General features: G+C 42.2%; 1 protein-coding gene across 1 annotated transcript in view; it reads left to right on the top strand.

Annotated features, from left to right (window-relative positions):
• The first annotated feature begins 8,554 nt into the window (after positions 1–8,554).
• The window catches only part of LPCAT2 (lysophosphatidylcholine acyltransferase 2), a 32,831-nt gene continuing 23,447 nt past the window's right edge, over positions 8,555–17,938 (top strand). The window contains exons 1-4 of the mRNA XM_042797754.1: positions 8,555–8,729; positions 14,778–14,917; positions 15,965–16,182; positions 17,478–17,590. Coding sequence (XP_042653688.1) covers positions 8,622–8,729; positions 14,778–14,917; positions 15,965–16,182; positions 17,478–17,590 — 579 coding nt within the window. The 5' untranslated portion in view covers positions 8,555–8,621. The remainder of the gene's footprint in view (positions 8,730–14,777; positions 14,918–15,964; positions 16,183–17,477; positions 17,591–17,938) is intronic.

Here is a 17,938-nt window from a genome sequence, read left to right as displayed (position 1 = left end):
TTTTTGTCTCAGCTACCTGAGACAGCCCCCAAACACCATTCCAACTGTAGAAAGAGCCTCAAGAGTCATGGACTTGTCTTATTATTTAATGGATATATTGGAAGTCACATAATTTGAGGCTCTTAAACTCAGTTGGATGCTGCACTAACACCTTGAGCTAATACCTCGGTGTGTTGCTAAGAGACTTCAGGCATTTATTTACTTTTCATAGTAAGACACAGAGTGAAAACATTCTTCAAAGGCCATACTATACCATAAATTATTAAGAACTTGTTCTAATACTGACAGCTTAAAAATTGCATGGGTTGGGTCATGGAACTTGAGGGCTGGGAAGAATCCATCTCCTTCAAAGACAGGAGCTGGAATCAACTCAGGTAGCATTAACAGAGACATAAAATAATTTAGTGTACTGAACAAGTTCTTAGCTTTTTTTTCTCCTTTTCCTTATCCCTTATTCCATGTAAAACTCTGAAAGTATTCTTACTATGAAACAGAAACTACTTAAGAGAGACAATGGATGTGAAAGTGAATGAATCTAAATATTTAAAAATATAATGGTGTACTAATAAATTATAAAATTGTCTACAGAAACAGAGAAATCACAGTGCTAATGGCAGCTTTTCATATGGATATTATCACTACAAAAACACTTAAAGTTCTGGTCCTTGTGTTTGGATTAAATAACATTGCATTTAAAGGGGAGGTTCAAGAGAAGAGATACTGTAATTGCAGCAAAGGATTGAAGTTAAGAAATGGAAAATTCTGATTACCAAATAAACAATTTCACTATGAGGAAGAAAAAAAAATACACAACAACCTTTAGGCTATAGGAAATTCTCCTGAAGACTATGCTGAAAATTGCATTGAGGCACTTGACATTCACCTGAATTTGATACTTGTAATCATACTACGAATAAAACACTTGCACTTGTAATGGGGGAATATTATAAATAACTTTTCCACATCTATTTTCTACTGACAATAGGATCTACAGTGGTATGAAATGAACAGATCCTAGCCCAAACTTCCCATAATACAAAAGAAGAGGAGTTACAGTATTTTGTACAGATCAGTATGTGTATATATATATGAATCTGACACCAAGCTGCTCTTTATGACATTTTGCAGTAATGTACTGATCACTTAATAAAGGTGCTGGATAAAGATGACTAGGGATTTATCGCCCTCTTGTGAACAGGAAAAAAGTAGCAATCTTTCAGAAAAGGAACAGGCAGTTGTTGATGCTACTAGAGAATCCTGTAGTAAAAGCGTGTCTGTACAATTAATAAACATAAATTTGGATTACTGAGGGTAGAACCACTGGTTACTGTAACAATCTATAAGAATTTTATCAGAAAAGGATAAATTTGAAAATGAAAACTGATTAAAAATCAAATGAGACCAAACAAGGTATTTTTTCTATTTAAGCAGAAAGACAGCAATCTAACTTCCACGAAGTTAGATTCCATCTAACTGCCTACAGCACAGATGTCAGATGGCACAGGCTAGCTGAAAAGTGTGCTGACCCTCCCTGTTTGCAGTCCCAAAATATCCTTCAATTTCAAAGGGAACAGGAGGATGAAACATCTATTTTTGCCATGCAGAAGATGTGGCCTTTCATCTGCAACGAATAATCACGGGTCTAATCCAACTTTGCAGACCCCAGTGAAGTTCCCAAAGTCAGGACTAGGTGTGTCTTGGTCCAGCACTTCACAGCAGCTCCAGAGGAAAACAGGCTAACTCAACACTGGGAAGCCATCAGAGCTCTACTGAATTATTTTTTAAAGATCTTCCTCTTTGTGGCACTTCTTTCTTTTCTGCTGCTCTGCACCCTCTCAGGGTATTGCTGCTCCTTTACTTCTCCCTCTCCCTTTCCCTCTCCCTCTCCCTCTCCCTCTCCTGTCTCTCTCCTTTCCCAAGAGACCACTGAAATCACAGTAAAAGCCATAAAAAGTTCAGTCAAAGCCTCCACCCTTCATCTCACAAAACTCCAAAGACGAGAGAACACAAGGGTCAGCACCAGCTGTGGGACACCTGGGTTTCCATTTCGTGCCTTGCCCTAAGTCTCTGGCCAGCTGCATCATCCCTTCCCTCTGCTTTGCCCTTCTTCATGCACCCTTAGGGGGTGATCTTAAGTGATCTTAAGAGAACTCCTCCAACCTAAACAGTTCGATGATTTCTTACTCCTACATGCTTCTCGTTGTCCCCTCATAAGACAAAGTGCCCACTACCGGCTACCAGCTTCCTCTTGGGCTCAGTCTATCACACAAGTGTAGGCTTCCCCAGGCAGGCACAGGCCCTTCCTGGGTGCACACACAACACGTCCACTGTGTTAATACAGATTAATTCTGTTCTTCTGTCACCACATCTAATAAAAACATGGCTTCCTCTTCTGCCTCTTCAACAAAACAACTTTACCAAAACTCTCTCCTGAGATTATTATCAAGCCCTAATATCAAGAAGCCAAATGCCATTTCATCATGGATAACAGAGGACTCTCATTACGAGGAGCAAGAATAACACTGTCTTACAGTAATATGAGTGCTTCTGTCTTGGCAAGGCTGCCTTCCGTAATTTATAATAAACAAAGCATAAATCCTATCCAAATTAAGGCATCACCAAGTCCTACTAGCAAAACACAATAACCATTTCCACCAAAAGCTATGCATTGATACCACTTAGCATAATAAGTATTTAAAATAATACTGCAGTAAATACAAATTTACCTATGTCTTTCCTGTTCTTAGTAGTGACACTTAATAAACACAGCTTTATAGCTACTATATTTAAATGCAATTAGTTCTATACATTTCCAGCTTAATAAGAAATAATACATATTCATTTCTGCTCATTAACAGTCACTATATAACTCTTAGCTAATGAACATTCAATTATGTTCCCTGAATACATTGTGGGATAAATTCTCTTTTTGTTGCTCATATCAGTTCACTTCAATTCAGTTGCTTCTAATTAAAATTCTTTTGCCTCATGTAGACAAAACTGGGTTTTTTGGAGTCCCTGGAGACTTCTTTAAGAGTTCTGTTTTATCTTTATGTACAGTCAGCTCCCTAATTAATGCTTTAAATAGGGTAAACTTTACTGAGGCTCCTGGGTTCAGTTCAAAGGAAAAAAAAAAAAAAACAAACCAAAAAAAACCAAACAGTTAATTTTATATCTCATTCTCACACAATTCACTGGAGTCTCTCTTCTTCTTGTAAATCTACTTTTTTCTTTTGTTTTCAAGTGAATTCAATAATCAGGGAAGGTGCCAGTTTGAGACCACTGGGAGTTGAAGATCCCCTACCATCAGTCTAGAGCTTTCCTTACTCAGAGAAACAGAAGATAAATTCTTGTCAAGTTGTCCAGTTCTGCAGCCAGCTCAGGTGAGGAACTTTAACAGGAGGATTCTCCAAGGGAACATACCCAGTGGATTCCCTGAGATAATACTACCGCTATTTTCACTCAGCATCAGCAAGACCCAATGCTATTTTTTTCCTAATTTGTTAACAGAGCTAGCTCAGCAATCTATCTGCCTGTCTAGGACCAAAAATGTAACAAAAGTCCTACTTACTCCACTGGGACTAACAACATGCAAGCTAAGCATTTACTTAAGTGCCTCCCTTTGTGGAGGACGTTCTCGGGTATGACATGCCAACTGCAGTGACTAGGTTCTTGCCGCTGATTTTACTTGCCTCCCATCCATTAAGCAGTACAAAGAGAAAGTAATTCAGCAGAAGCGTCTTCTTAGCGTGAGGTTTTCCTCTCCTGTGCAGCACCCGAGGACATATTCTTGGACCAGTTTACCTATACCTATGGGCCGGATTCTCATACTTAACAGACTGGGGACAGCAACTTCCCTCTAATAAAAGCAGCTAGAAACAACTCTCAAGTGGACCGAATCATTTGGGAACTTACCAGGCAAACACTGTGTGAACCCTATGTGCACTAATGTAAGGGATATAACACCAGCACAGAAAGTCTAACATTTAGGGGAAGAAGAGGCAGAGAAAGGAATTATGTAAGAGGAAACATCTAGGAATACCCAGGCAAAAGCTTAGCTTTAGGGCCATTTTTGTTCTATTTAACATTAAATGAAAGCTCCAAGATACAGGTATCTCTGCAACTGTCTTAGAAGGAAAGAGAAAGTATGTCTAGGTTGTGTCTATATGTGTGCACATGCTTGGATGGATACATCTATGCCAGTCAACACATCCTCTAGTCCACAAGTACCTGAGCACTGAACAGTTCAGAACTGCTTTTCTTGTTTGTAAACAAGAACTTCTTTGTAAACACTTGTTTATAAACACTAAAATAATAAACTCTACCGAGGGATGTCCAGAGCTAGACTCCTAGCAGACTGAAATTGATTGATGGAGCCCTAACAAATTACACCATATGTTATCCAGCCTGTTTAACATTCCCATGGATGGCATTTTTTATTTCATGCTAAAAAGATACTAGTTCTAAAGACTGTTAAGTAATGCTTGTTTGTTACCTTCTATAATCAGATCTCTTTTTTTCCCAAGGTCTGCTATTTAATTTGTCCTTTATCAGTAACAATCTTGAAACAGTACAGGACGATTATGATTCCTCTTCCACAGTGCATATTTTGTCTACAATGGCAGCTGATAATGTGTGCACAACAGACCATGTTTATCCCTGTAGACTTTATCAAGGAGACAAATATGTCCACGCTGCTAACAGTTCAGCCTGTATCTCCTCAGAGCCTCACACAATGCCTTTCTGATTCCGAGACCCAGCTATCAAAAATGTTTGTGACTTTGTAGTTCAAAATACCCGTGGCAGGCTGCCACAGAGCCATTTACATAGCATGATATGAAGGTTGTACGTTGCACAGCCAAGGCACAAAGATCTTTGAGGATATGAAGCTTACCAGGGTAACACTGGAAGACTGTCCCACGTTGAGAAAGACAATGTGGTTGATGTGACTTGCATTACATTTTTGGCTGCACTGGTCCCTGGAGAGAACATGCTGTCAGCTGCACCCAGATACCCTCTTGGAAGGCATTAGTCAGCACTGTTCTGGGAGGGAAGCAGAGAGTGAACCAGCATTAGGGCACCTTGGCAAAGACAGAAAGAGAGATAAAGAGAGGAAGAGAAAGAAAGAGAGAAAGAAAGAGAGAAAGGGAGGGAAGGAAGGAGGGAAGGAGGGAAGGAGGGAAGGAGGGAAGGAGGGAAGGAGGGAAGGAGGGAAGGAAGGAAGGAAGGAAGGAAGGAAGGAAGGAAGGAAGGAAGGAAGGAAGGAAGGAAGGAAGGAAGGAAGGAAGGAAGGAAGGAAGGAAGGAAGGAAGGAAGGAAGGAAGGAAGGAAGGAAGGAAGGAAGGAAGGAAGGAAGGAAGGAAGGAAGGAAGGAAGGAAGGAAGGAAGGAAGGAAGGAAGGAAGGAAGGAAGGAAAAAGAAAATTAAAGTGACAATGGAAAGACATTGAGAATCTACTTCTGTAGATCTCACACCCATTTTGCACAAGTAGTTCACATTTAATATCACAGAATGAAAAAGGAAAATCAGAATGGTACTTTGCATGAAGTTTTGTAACTAGTCCTTGAGGAAAAGTTGTTTTTCTTACAAGCAGTTAACAGATGCTGCCCTAACTTTTCTGTGCAGCAGTTATTACACGACTGTGGCCACAAGATGGCGGATTTCTGTCAAATGGAAGCGGGGAGCAACTCAAACACAAAGCAGGTTTTCAATTTCCGTATCAAAAAATGCCTTTGGGAGAGGGTTTTAAAAAGATAAGACAAACAGGCCTAATCAGAATAACTAAATAGGGAAATGCTAGAAAGGGAACTTCTTTTGGCTTCTGCTTCAGCTAGGAATTACTGACAGAAGATTTAAAAAAAAATGTTTGCAAGGATTTCATATTCTACGGTGTGTGATTTTGTCTACCCCACACTTTATAGAATTGATATATACTGGAATTACTTTGAAATTATTACAGCATTATTGTCATCATTATGATAAAAGGATATGTTGGAGTGTATTTCTTAGAAGTCCAGGAAGATAAACTATCCCAAAGGCAGCTATGATGGGCAAAGATCTTAGTCCAAATTAACTATAATTTATATTAAAAACTATAAAACTGTGTCTGTTTATATGAGAGGATAATCCCTGTTTTACACTATGGAAATGTTTACTGGGTTTTCATGTATCACTAATATGATTCACCTGGATTGTATATGGAAGTTACACCTGCTCCAGGGCCACTGTTCTAGGCAGAACCAAGACAACCTAGGGTAAAGCTCTTCAGGGAAACCATACATCTTTCCAGTGACCTGCAGAACTAAAGCCTTTGCTTCAATCTAGAAAAAAAATTAGCAGCAAGCTAATGCTACTGTCCCCCCAATGCTTGTCTCGAGCACCATATGCACCTTCTGCTGAAGGGAAGATACTGAGGTGACTCCAGACATCAGTTTCATAAAAGCTTGGTGGTGTTATGGGTTAGTGGACCATTGATCAAGGTTCATTTAACATAGATTCATGGATAAGAAATTAATTATTATTCAAAAGAGATGCTGGCATCAATTTAGACAAAATAATTACATGTGATCACACCTTCTCACATGTTCTGAACATTAAAACTTTTTTCGCACTGCATCTGTATCTTGCTGCCTGTGATGTTAAGCCTTTTTGATAGTGCTATGGCTAATCAGTCTTAGAGGAGTAAAATATTTATAACCAGTATCATTGTTTTTAACAAACATACAAGTCACCACTAAGATTTTCCTACATAACAAAAACATCATGTCTGTAAAGTCAGATGTTTTCGTATTTCCCCGTTCTAGAGGTAAGATCACTATCACCATTTGATAAGGACAAATGCAGTGTTTCTTAGAACTCTGACAAGTAGTTGCTCAGAAATGGATTTAAGTGTTACCATGAATCACAAGTGTGAGTCACAGGGTCAGGCTGCTGACAAAAGAAACAGATACTGTATAGGGATTTATAAATACTATGTTAGACACAAATTAATCCTTCTTGCCCACTCAGTAGCACTGGTCAGTCCTCCTAGGAAGTAGTATTTCCAGCTTGGGTACTTCAAGAAAGGTGTGGACTCACTGGAGAAAGGCCAGAGGAAAGCATTAAAAATGCTCAGATATCTAGAAACAATGACCTGGGAGAAAAAACCTGAAACGCTAGATTGTTAGTCTAGTGACGGCTTGAGAGAACAGTAACACTATACATGCGTGAAAAAAAAAAAAAAAAAAAAAAAAAAAAGTAGCTGCAAAGAGGAAAGTGAGAATGGATAGAAATTGCAATGAGAAGGACTCTGCTTAGACACGGAAAAAGTTGTTTTACGGTAGCACTAGAGAAGTGCTGGAACAGATCAGCTAGGGAAGTCCTGGGGTTTTGAGAAAAGCTTGTACAATCATCTGTCAAGAATGATGGAGGTAGAACTGATCTTTCTCCTCTGGAGTTCCCCCCAGCCTTGCTTTCTGTGACAGCTACGCTCATCGGGTTCGTACACAGCTCTTGGGTTTTTCAGAGCACAGTGCTGCTTGCAAGGACTGGCAATCACAGGGCAACCCTGGAAAGCAGCCAAGGGAAATCCTACACTCCTCAGGCTTCCATTATACAGAGGCTTCAGTTAGCCCGAGTGTACCATTATGATTACTCCCTAAGCACCTGCAGTTACAAAACACAAATAGTAATTTGATCATAATTAAGTTTTATTAATTCTGATGATATCTCTGTGGACGCAGTCACGTCAAACTGGGACTTGAACTATGAGACATTTGTAGTTATTACAGCAGTACAGACAGTCCGGCAACATACAGACTAATGTTGTGTTAGAAAGTACCAGTATTTCTGTGTGAAGGACAGATAGGAGAACGGGAAAAGCACCGAAACAAAGCAAAGCGTCTGTACCAGTGTCACATAGAGGCCAGGAGCCAGCGGTCTCAGACCAGCGCTCCCTGTGCGGAGACCGGCGGCTCACCCCATAGCGATTACCGTGAGAGCCTAAACCCGAGTTTCCTAAATACGGGCTGGCTGAAACTTCCTTGTGGGTTGAAACCAGAAGCAGCAGCAATGCGTTCGAAGGCGCCTGAGCGGCCGGGGCTGCGGCCGGCGGGCTGCCTGCCTGAGGGGCCCCCGGGCCGCGGTGGGGCCCCCCTGGCCCGCCCACGAGAAGGCTGCAGCGGGTCTCTGGACCTCACCTACTCGAGACCAGAAGCCCCCACGTCAGCCTTTTGCAGTGATGGAAACGCATCTTTCTCCTAGAAACAACTTCGGTCATATGCCGTGGCCGCGCTTGCCTCCGTTCCCTCAGATAACTGACAGCGCTGTTTCCGAGCAGCCAGGGCTTACAAACAACGCAAGCGCCCCATCGCACAGCAAACGTCGCCTCGGCGGTGCTTACGGGAGGCGGGCATGGTGCGGGCGGCGCGGCGGAGGAGGAGAGGGCGGGCGGCGACCCCCCCGCCGCCTCCCTCGGGTTCCCGCCTCAGCACCCACCCTCAGCGGACCCGCGGGCAAGGGCAGCGCGGCCCGCCCTCACCTGCCCCGAGGCGGGGCTCCCCGCGGGGGGCCGGGCCGGGCCGGGCAGCCGCGGCCCCCCGGGCGGCTCATGCGCATTGGCCCGGGGCGGCGGCGGCGGGAGCATGGCGCCGCGGGTGCTGCCGCTGCCCAGACAGCAGTCCTTCCGCCCGCCCCCCATCCCCAACCCCTTCGTCCACCCGGCGCGCCTCAGCGCCGGCGACAAGCTACGGGTAAGGCTGGCGGCGGGGGCGTGGGAGGGCGCCGGGGCCGGGCGGGGGCTGCCCGGGAGCCCGGCCGGTAGAGCGGCGGGGGAGGCTGTCGCCCCCGGCCGTGCCGCCCCGGGCGCGGCTTTCTGCCGGCTCGTCTAAACCAGCGTTCCTTTCGCCGCTGCGAACCAAGGGATTGCCACCGGTGCGGTGCGGAGGTCAGCGCTCGTTTTACAAAGCCCTCCTGCCGATGGGAGGATGCGCCCCTGTGAATACACCGTTTAAAACTGCCGCTTGCCCCGCCGACACCGCTCTCCTGCGTGGCCGGGGCACGGGCGCGCTGGGGCCTACCCTGCCCCCGCCGCGCTGACCCCCGCGAAGGGACAGCAGCAAACCGGGCACTCGGTGAAACTTCTACGGCTCCCGTCTTTGCCGGGAGAAAGCATCTAGCAAGGATACTTCCGTCCAAAGTACGGTGTAGTTTGCTTCCTGATCTAGTCTGGTGATAGCAGAAAATGAATAGGTTATGGAAATGGTCCTAGCAAAGATGCAAAAGTGTTGAGCACAAAGAAATCACAGTTTTTTTGAAGTTAAGTTCTTCAAGCCATTGCTGCTAAGAGCCCACAAATGTACAGGCTCATCGACTTCTAGCACAAGATTTCCAGCAAGTTTTTGACAAGATCTGTAAGGTCATTACAGGTAACACATTACTGCTAGAGAAAACAGAAGTTGTGTTTGACTGTTTTCCTTCCTGTTTGAAAGCAAGAACTAAATACTGTCCATTTGTCCATTGTGTCAGGTGTCTCAGCTCTAGAGGGAAGATGACGGTAACTTCTCTCTGATACAGTAAGCTAAAGTAGAAAAGAACCTTTTACAGTAATCCTGTTTCAGATGCTTAACTCTAGCCAAATTTTAAGTGTGTGGGGGGGTGTGTGTGTGGTGTTGGGGAGGGAAGAGAAGGTAGAGTTTATCTCTTGGTTCCATACTGCAGTGTGGACAACAAAAAAGGTATCCCCAAGTCCACTGGGTTGATGACTGGTGGTGTCACTGGGTGAACTGAACTAGGGTTCTAGGCTGAATGATGTCCCAGTACAGCTCGTATACAAGCGCACACAAGATTTACAGGGTAATTTTACAACTAAGAAAGCAAACAGTATTTCTGGGCTTTGATTTTGAAAACATTCTCTTTAAAAACTGAGCTGGTGAACCAAGTATGAACTGACATCTCAATGAGGACAATGAGGACATCAGTGTGTAGGTGAACTTACAGCATTTTCTGCTGATTGTTATAAATATCTGAGGCTGATTTGCAACTAAATATTTTATGTTTCATATATCTCTTCCTCAATTTATAAACAATGCTTGCCCTGAAGGTAGCTGAGTGGAGGAAATGTGAGAAACCTGGCAAACAATTTCAAATCCTTTTATCCCCTATGTTTTACTAGCAGCCTGAAACACATTTCAAGTGAATCTGAATCAGTAGCTGTAGGCATAAACCGTGAGCTAAAGAATCCACTTCCTTAATGAGGTTCCAGAAATGGACAGCTTTCAGTGCTGGCTGTTCTTTCTAGAGGATGCACAGACTTCTTTCAAAAGCTTGCAGTTTTAAGCTACAGTTACCATTTTAGCTATAACAACTACATCCTACTTTTATTCTTCAGGAGGAAGGGATGAAAAACATGGTATGTCAGAAAGCAAGATACACTCCATACATAACTCCACAATACACCTGGAAGGAAAAACACCCAGCTGGGTTAGGCCTGGTGCTGGTGAGCTTTGAAGCAAACTTGCAGTAGTCATAGAGTTCTAAAGCAGAAAGAAACAAGAGAGCCCACCTTTTTGTATTGTGTATTGCTCCCTTCTCATCTTTTTCCCCTATAGTCATAGAGACTAGGATACTTCCTACTGTCTGCTTTATCCTGTAAACGTCTGTTCTTCTCTTGCCCTGCACTGCGTGTTGGACCAGCTGCAAATCAGAACCTTGCCAAAGAGTGTTACTATAAACTTCAAAAAAGGGAAGTGTCTCTTCTCTTTCCATTTAAACCAAGTGTAGTGTATCTCCATTCTTGCCTGTTAAAGGATTCTTTTGTTATATTGCCCTTATTCTATACTCTTCCTTTAACATACACTGATAAAAACATAGAATTTCAAAACCCTGTCTGGGAGCCCAAAGCTGGATTGTCATACGTTGGTGAACTTCAATGTGAAGGCTGCTGTCTCTGATGAATGGAGCTTGAAAGTGAGACAGACTAGCTGTTTGCATTTCATTGAGCTTCAAATACAAAAATAGGCTGTAGCCAGACTGAAAAGTGGCGTGAGAAGATTTTGCATTTTTTTGCCAGTCTGTGTATTGCTAATAGTTGTACCAGCCAATGAGATTTTTGTCTTTCTTCCGAATGTGCAAAACAGCCATCAGTTGTGCTGTGCTAAACATCTGCATGTGCCAAACAAGATTTTAAAACAGTTGTTCAAATACTTCTGTTTTCCATCCTCTGACTGAATCTGGCTGCAATTTGTTGTTGGGATTTTTTCTTGTTTTAGTTCTGTTCATCCTGATTGCTCACTTACCCTCCTCACTTCTGAACTGCAAAGCACAAATACTAATTAAGTCATTACTAAATTCCACTTTATTCAGAAGAGATGCTCAGTGGATTTATGTAATGGTGAATTATGTAACGGCACAACCAGCATGCTAAAAGCATTGTTTTTAACCCTGTGCTTGGAAGCAAGCAGCTAGGTTGCCTGGCAGAGCTGTGACATACTCTGCACCCTCATGGAAGACCCTGTCTTGCTGTGCGTGTACTGCTTTGGGAGAGAGTCTGTCTGATCACAGGTTCAGATGTCAGAGGAGTTCAGTTGGAGTTGGGTTTCATTCTGGTCCCCAGCTTGCTCTTCTGCTGCGTTCTAGGTTAACTTGTCAGTAGCTGAACACAATTTCAAACTGAATTCTGTGGCTTTCTGACAGACCTGCTTTTCCCCTTCCCCCGAGAGTGCGGTCCCGTGTGTTGCTCGGGGTCAGCCAGCTGTGGGGACGCGAGCGGGGCTGCAGGGACCGCTGCGGGTGCCTGCAAGAGCTGCAGGGACAGGCGATGCAGTTGTTGCAGTCACCTTACATAGAAAGCACACAGGTGATTCTAAATGTGGGAAAAGGCTCTTTGGATGAATCGGAGTAATTCTGTCTTTGTGATTACTGTATACAGAAGCTAAAATGCCTCTTAGTTGTTAGTAAACTTTGAACCTGTATTTTCTTCTGTATGTTCTTCTCCTATACATTTTCTTTTCTAGCCTACCTTGACCCTTCTCTTTTCTTTTTCTTACCCTACTCTGCAGCTGATGGAGCAGAAATAAACTGCCTCGTTACACAGTGACCTAGAAAGCCACTAACTTGCATCAGCAAATCAGTACCACCTGTGCATCTGCTGAAAATAAATTAATTAATTTATTAAAGTTTTGAGGAAGGGATTGTTTTGCTTTTGCTACCGTATCCTTTATTTTTCATTGTAGGTCAGTGCATATATATTCTTTTTTTAATAAAGTTATGTCAAAATATGCCAATTTATGCTTATGCTGCCCATTCTGGATAACTGAATGCAGCTGAAATGTTGAACTGGGACTGTAGACGATAGCACAAGAAGACACATAGGGAGAAAAAAGTCACATCTGATATGAGGAGACAAGCAAGGGTTCTTGCTACCTGACTTTTTCAGATTCTCCACAACTGGCACCAAAGAGAGCAGGAACAATAGATCTCTAGCACTAAATCTCTCATACGCACCTACTGAACCCATTTCTGTGATCCAGAGCAGTCCTTTTCCTGTTGTCCTTGAAGTTATGGTTAAAATTCCATAGCTAGTTACATACAACTGTTACATAAAAGAAGGGAATAATCATAACCAAATGTACAAATCTCTCCTGGAAACATGTTATATAGCAGTGCTTCCAGAGCACAAGCATCAACACAGTGTACCTGCTCCTCATGCTTATCCTAATTTACACTGTGTATCCACTGTCATGTTTTGTCTGTTGTCACTGTGCCTTCTGTAACACACAACTGAGACCTGAAGGCCCAAAATTCCTGTTAATCCTCATCAATATCACAGAGTTCAGAGCCACAGCCTCTCCTGAACATGGACAAGAGGAGAGTAGGAGGACATTATGTGAGGATGGAAAGGTTTTGGTAGGGAGAGAAAGGACTGTGTTGATGAAAGGTGGATCACAACCAACCTATTAAAGAATTGGATAAATAATACTCAGATGCTTATATTCCAGATGTACTACAAACACCTGTTCCTTTTTAAAGAAAAGGGGAAAATTAAAATCCACCGTGTTGCTTAATAATCACTGCTCAACTACGTAAGCTGCAAACTATTTTCTAAAACTTACTATTAAAAGCCTTGCTTTTTCTGTATACTAAGTAGCCATTGCTAAAGAGCTGACTAGAAAGGCTGATTTTGAGAAAGGAACACTGTTGTTCAGTTGTAGACTTTCCTAAAAAATAGTAAAGTATAAAAAATAGTAAGCTCATAAGCATAAGTTAAACTAGTATAACCCCCTTCAGTAACTTCTGCTGTATTTGTGAAGTGGCAGAGCTGTCAGTCTGTGACCAGCAGATGCACTCTCATGTAAGTTTTGAGGGACTTTTAGAAACATAGCCCAAATAAAATAAAATTAAAGGAAAAAAAATCACTATTACAGTTCTGCTTGGGTGTGTGTTGTTTTGCGCATATGCGTGCACACTCGGCTGACCCTCGCCGGTGAGTGGTCGCTGGGCTGGGTTAGGTGCCAGGAGGAGTCGAACCGTTTCCCAGCGTATGGGGGGCGGCAGGCTGTGAGCTGGGCACGCTACCCCAGCTCGCCGGCCTGCGCCTGCTCAGGCTGCGGAGTGCTCTGTGCTGCCGTAAAGGCCAGCCTTCGGGATATAGTTTCTAACCTAATTTACCGGGGTAAAACAGTTAAGAGGTTCTTCCTGCGCTGCCTCACAGCTGCCTGTTAACATCTTTGTGCCAGTACACCTGCTTCCTGGAGCTGTGCACAAAAAAATGCAAACTAAAAATTCCTCAGCGGGGGCAGGGGGTGATATTTGCGGATTATTTGCAACCAGGGCATGTTAGTGTTTCAACTTCACTCTTCTTACAAACATACACGAAGAAGTGGTGAACAGGCTTAGATCTGTTTTATAACAGTTTTGCTACCTAACTTGGCTGTCTGTGACTGTAGCAGAACTCTCTCAATAGTTTCTTTTGCTCCAAGTTAAAGCAAGCCAATAACAGTTTCCTGATTGCGGGAAGGAAAGGTAATTAAGCTTTCTCAATTTATTCGGAAAAATTCAAGGAACTTCTAGCACAGAGGTTAATACCCAAGATGCTTCAAACAGGAGTCAACAACTTAATCTTCATAATCAGAAGGGTTCTACTCTGTGTTTGCAGGGAGCTGTGAGCCAAAAGCTGCTACAGCAGCTTCAACAGCACAGCAAAGTCTGAACCTTTTCCTTAAACCACAGGTTCATTTTTACTGAAAACTCCATTTTGCGTCAGTCCTAACGAGGGGTAATTAAGTTGTGTTGCGTGTGCACTATTCCAGGCAGCAGTAGTGAGGATCACTTGCAGCAGTGGTGTGACTCAACAAAAGATTTATTATTCTGAAAGGGCAAGAATACATTTTAGTCATCATGACAATCCCACTTGGCTTCTAGACAGGCAGGTAGTGACAGAAGGTTGCAGTGGAGATCTGTATCAGCTGGGCAGACTCATCTGAGCCTGTATGCTTCAGACCAAGTCTAAGCATAAACTAAAGCCAGCAAACTCTGTTTACCCTCTCTGTCTGACACATTCAGGCTAAAATGAAATATACTGATGTTCCCCTTATGCCTGAAATGGGAACCTGAAAGTAAAAATGAAATGCTGTGAATCACTGACTTCCCCAGATGAAACACTGGACTCATTAATGCTTTCCTTCCTGAATCACATAACAGCAATGTTAGTATTTTAAAGTCAGTCTAATGTAACTACACAGGTATCGGTGTCATTCCTGTTGATACCATTTCTTAAGATTTTCCCCCCTCTTTTTTTCCAGACTGTTCTTCAGGGGATTATTTTGCTACCAATTCGTGCCATATGCATTGCATTCATTTTCCTGCTAGCATGGCTGTTTGCATCAATTGCAACTTTCTGTCACCCTGGAAAAGGATCTGTGCCACTTAAAGGATGGAGAAGGTAAAAAGTGACCAGTATTTATGAAAACTCTGTGTTGTTTTTTTTTTTTTTAATAACACCAGGGTCTAAAGATGTTGGGGTTTTTTTTGCCTTTCACCTCTTACTCTGTTCTTCCTTTTGATTAAAGAGGAGTCCTCAGTCAAATCTTAGTTTTACCGATTTGGGTGAAGCAACTTTTTCAAGAGTGTATTTTACAACAATAGTGGAGCTTTTTTAATAGGGAGGTTTTCAATTGTCTTGAGGCTAAAACAGAACTTCATATAAATCTTTATAGACTATTTATAAACCAGGACTGATTTGAGTAATACTACTGATAGGAATATTAAAGAAACTCATTAGGAAGAGTATTTGGTAACGTTACATAGGCTGAATTTCAGTGTAGCCTTTGTCATTCCTGCTATGCTATAATTTATGGCAAAATGAGCTTTGACAGCTCCTCTCTTAGCTATGTTGCCCTTGAAGGAGCGTTTTACAGCTTCCTCTGTGGGTTCTGGGCTTCAGTCACTCAGCTTCTGACCTCAGAGTAATGAAGTTCTCTCCTAGCTGTGATGCATTGCAGCTGCAGGCGGGAGGAGGGGACACAGGAAGGGCAGAGAGATTACAGAGAGCCCCTACTGAAGGAACATGTTCCCATAAGGGAACGTTGTCATTTAGTCTTGTTTAAAACTGATAGTAAAAGGACAGCATCAATTACCTAAGTTCTTATAAAAAGGACACTGAACAGCCCACCCTCCCCTCACAATAGCATTATGCTACAATGCTATAAAATATGGCAGGAGAAATAGCATACCTGGGAGGAGGGTTTACCGAGGTGCTGTACCATGCCTTATCTTTAAAATTATGAGTCTGGTTTCAAATTAAAAGGTGGTGTTCCCTTCCTTACTTCTTTCCCTTTAGCCCTACGTTCTCCCAGCAAGGAGTATTGCTACCCTGTGCCTAGCCCCAGTGCTGCTGAGAACTAGGAAAACTTTTATGGGCATTTCTTTTAAAATACAGAAGAAATACTAACTGTAAGATGGATGATATTTTTGTGTTTCTGTTTACAAGGAGGATGATCCAAACAACCCTCTCATGCCTAACTCGTACCTTGTTCTTCGTAATGGGCTTCCGAGTTAAAGTAAAGGGGAAAATAGCAAGTCTGCTGGAAGCCCCAATCTTTGTTGCAGCTCCTCATTCAAGCTTTTTTGATGCCATTATTTCTGCCCTAACTGGAATGCCATCAATAGTGACTAGAGCAGAGAACCTGTCAACTCCGGTATTTGGCAGTAAGTATTTGTGAAAAAATAAAATGTTATGAGTCAGCCAATTTGACATGAGGCCAAAAATCTTATCTCTGAAAGTGACTTAGGGACAGACTTTTTTAAATCCTTAGATTCCAAAGATACTGACAGATCATTTCCAGTAAAATCCCTGTGACACGTTATCTTTCTGAATTGGTCAAAATGTCTAGAAGTATGCTGTTTCTTTTCAGATATGAAATACAACATCACTTTAAATTTGCTTTATACTGAAAGCATGTTTCGTAACTGCTCAGGCTAGTATCTTTCTCTTAAACTTCTCCCAGTAGGTAGTTTAAGAAATCTGTTTGACTGCTCTCTTTTAACAGTGTGTCCCACAAATGTAGAACATGGATTAGTGAAGGTTATTTCAAAACAGACCCAAACTACAGCAGTCTGGAAAATACCATATTTATAAGTTTAAACTTGCAGGCACTGTCACAGATTTTTTTTTTTTTTTTTTTTTTAATGGGAGTCAAACCAGGAAAGAATAAAAAAGTTACTCAAAAAAGGAAATGCAGAGAATGGAAAAGATCAGATGACTCATGCTTCTATTATTGTCTCCTCCTTTTGGCACAAAAAGAATCCCTGTTTGCATTATTACTAGAATCAGCTGTAGTCTTTCTGCTGGCTGTATGGTAACCTAAAACTAAACCCAGCAGGCAACATAGAAAAGTGTCTCTGTAGGAAATTAACTGATAATATATTGATCTTCTCTTAAAGCACAGGAGTGGGACATAGAAGATAATTCTTCCCCAAGTTTCTCATCACCTCTTAATAGGTCCACACATTCTGATGTAGATTTCTGATTAAATGAAGGGGGTTTTTTGCTATAATTTATACAGAAGCTGTGCATGCTTTGTAATTGAAAAGGGACATCTTCCATCTTTAGCACAGGCTCAGTCTACTTGTTGGTTACAGTCTGCATGAGTTAGGCCTGAGTGTGGCCCACGAGCTGGGACCCAAACAGGCCTCTTCCATAGAATTGTGTGGAAATGCTTAGTGAAAAATAACGACAATATTAGTAGAATGTGTTTGGGTGAATTTGACAAGTTTATAGCCACTGTACAGTTCCCCAGCTGGCAGTGTAGTTATCTCTTCTGTGTCTTCCTGTTTTGTAGATTAAGGACAATAATAACATGCTGCTTGTCTATTTAGTCTGAAAGTTGTTTGTACAGTCTCCTAGTATGAGAATAACAAATTTTTGCTACAAGGGAACCTTGAACCCATGAGTTTTCTAAGCACTAGTTTAAGACAAATAAAAATGTTTTTCTCTTTCACAGCAATTTTAAATTCTCTTCAGCCTGTGTCAGTTTCTCGTCAAGACCCTGATTCACGGAAGAACACGGTCATTGAGATAACTAAGCGAGCATTATCAAGAGGCCAGTGGCCACAGGTAATAAATATACTACTAATCTTTTGTCATGTATTCATATTCCATATCCACTGTGCATCATAATATCACGAGTGCCCAGCTGAATAAGATTTTGTTGATGTATGAAGTTTAAGTCAGCTCTCAGCTGTATGAGTGGTTTAGGAAAGGAAGGCAAGAGGCTGGTGCCCAGAAAGAGTTTTGTTGTGACAAACGAGTCAGTTAAAATCCAGCCAGTACCCATTACTGTTCCAAATGCAGATGCTGTTGACTTTCTCTTTGCCCTATTCAAGTCTTATGCTGTTTTCAGTGTAGCAGATGACTTGCATTGGTATATGTGAATCAGTATTGTCAAGCTACCTCTTGTGTGAG

Source organism: Tyto alba, unplaced genomic scaffold (genome assembly GCF_018691265.1).
Source record: "Tyto alba isolate M040663 unplaced genomic scaffold, T.alba_DEE_v4.0 Super-Scaffold_26, whole genome shotgun sequence".
In the NCBI taxonomy this organism is placed as follows: domain Eukaryota; kingdom Metazoa; phylum Chordata; class Aves; order Strigiformes; family Tytonidae; genus Tyto; species Tyto alba.
The sequence above is the reverse complement of the archived record's forward strand: the minus strand, read 5'-3'. Positions and strand labels throughout refer to the sequence as shown.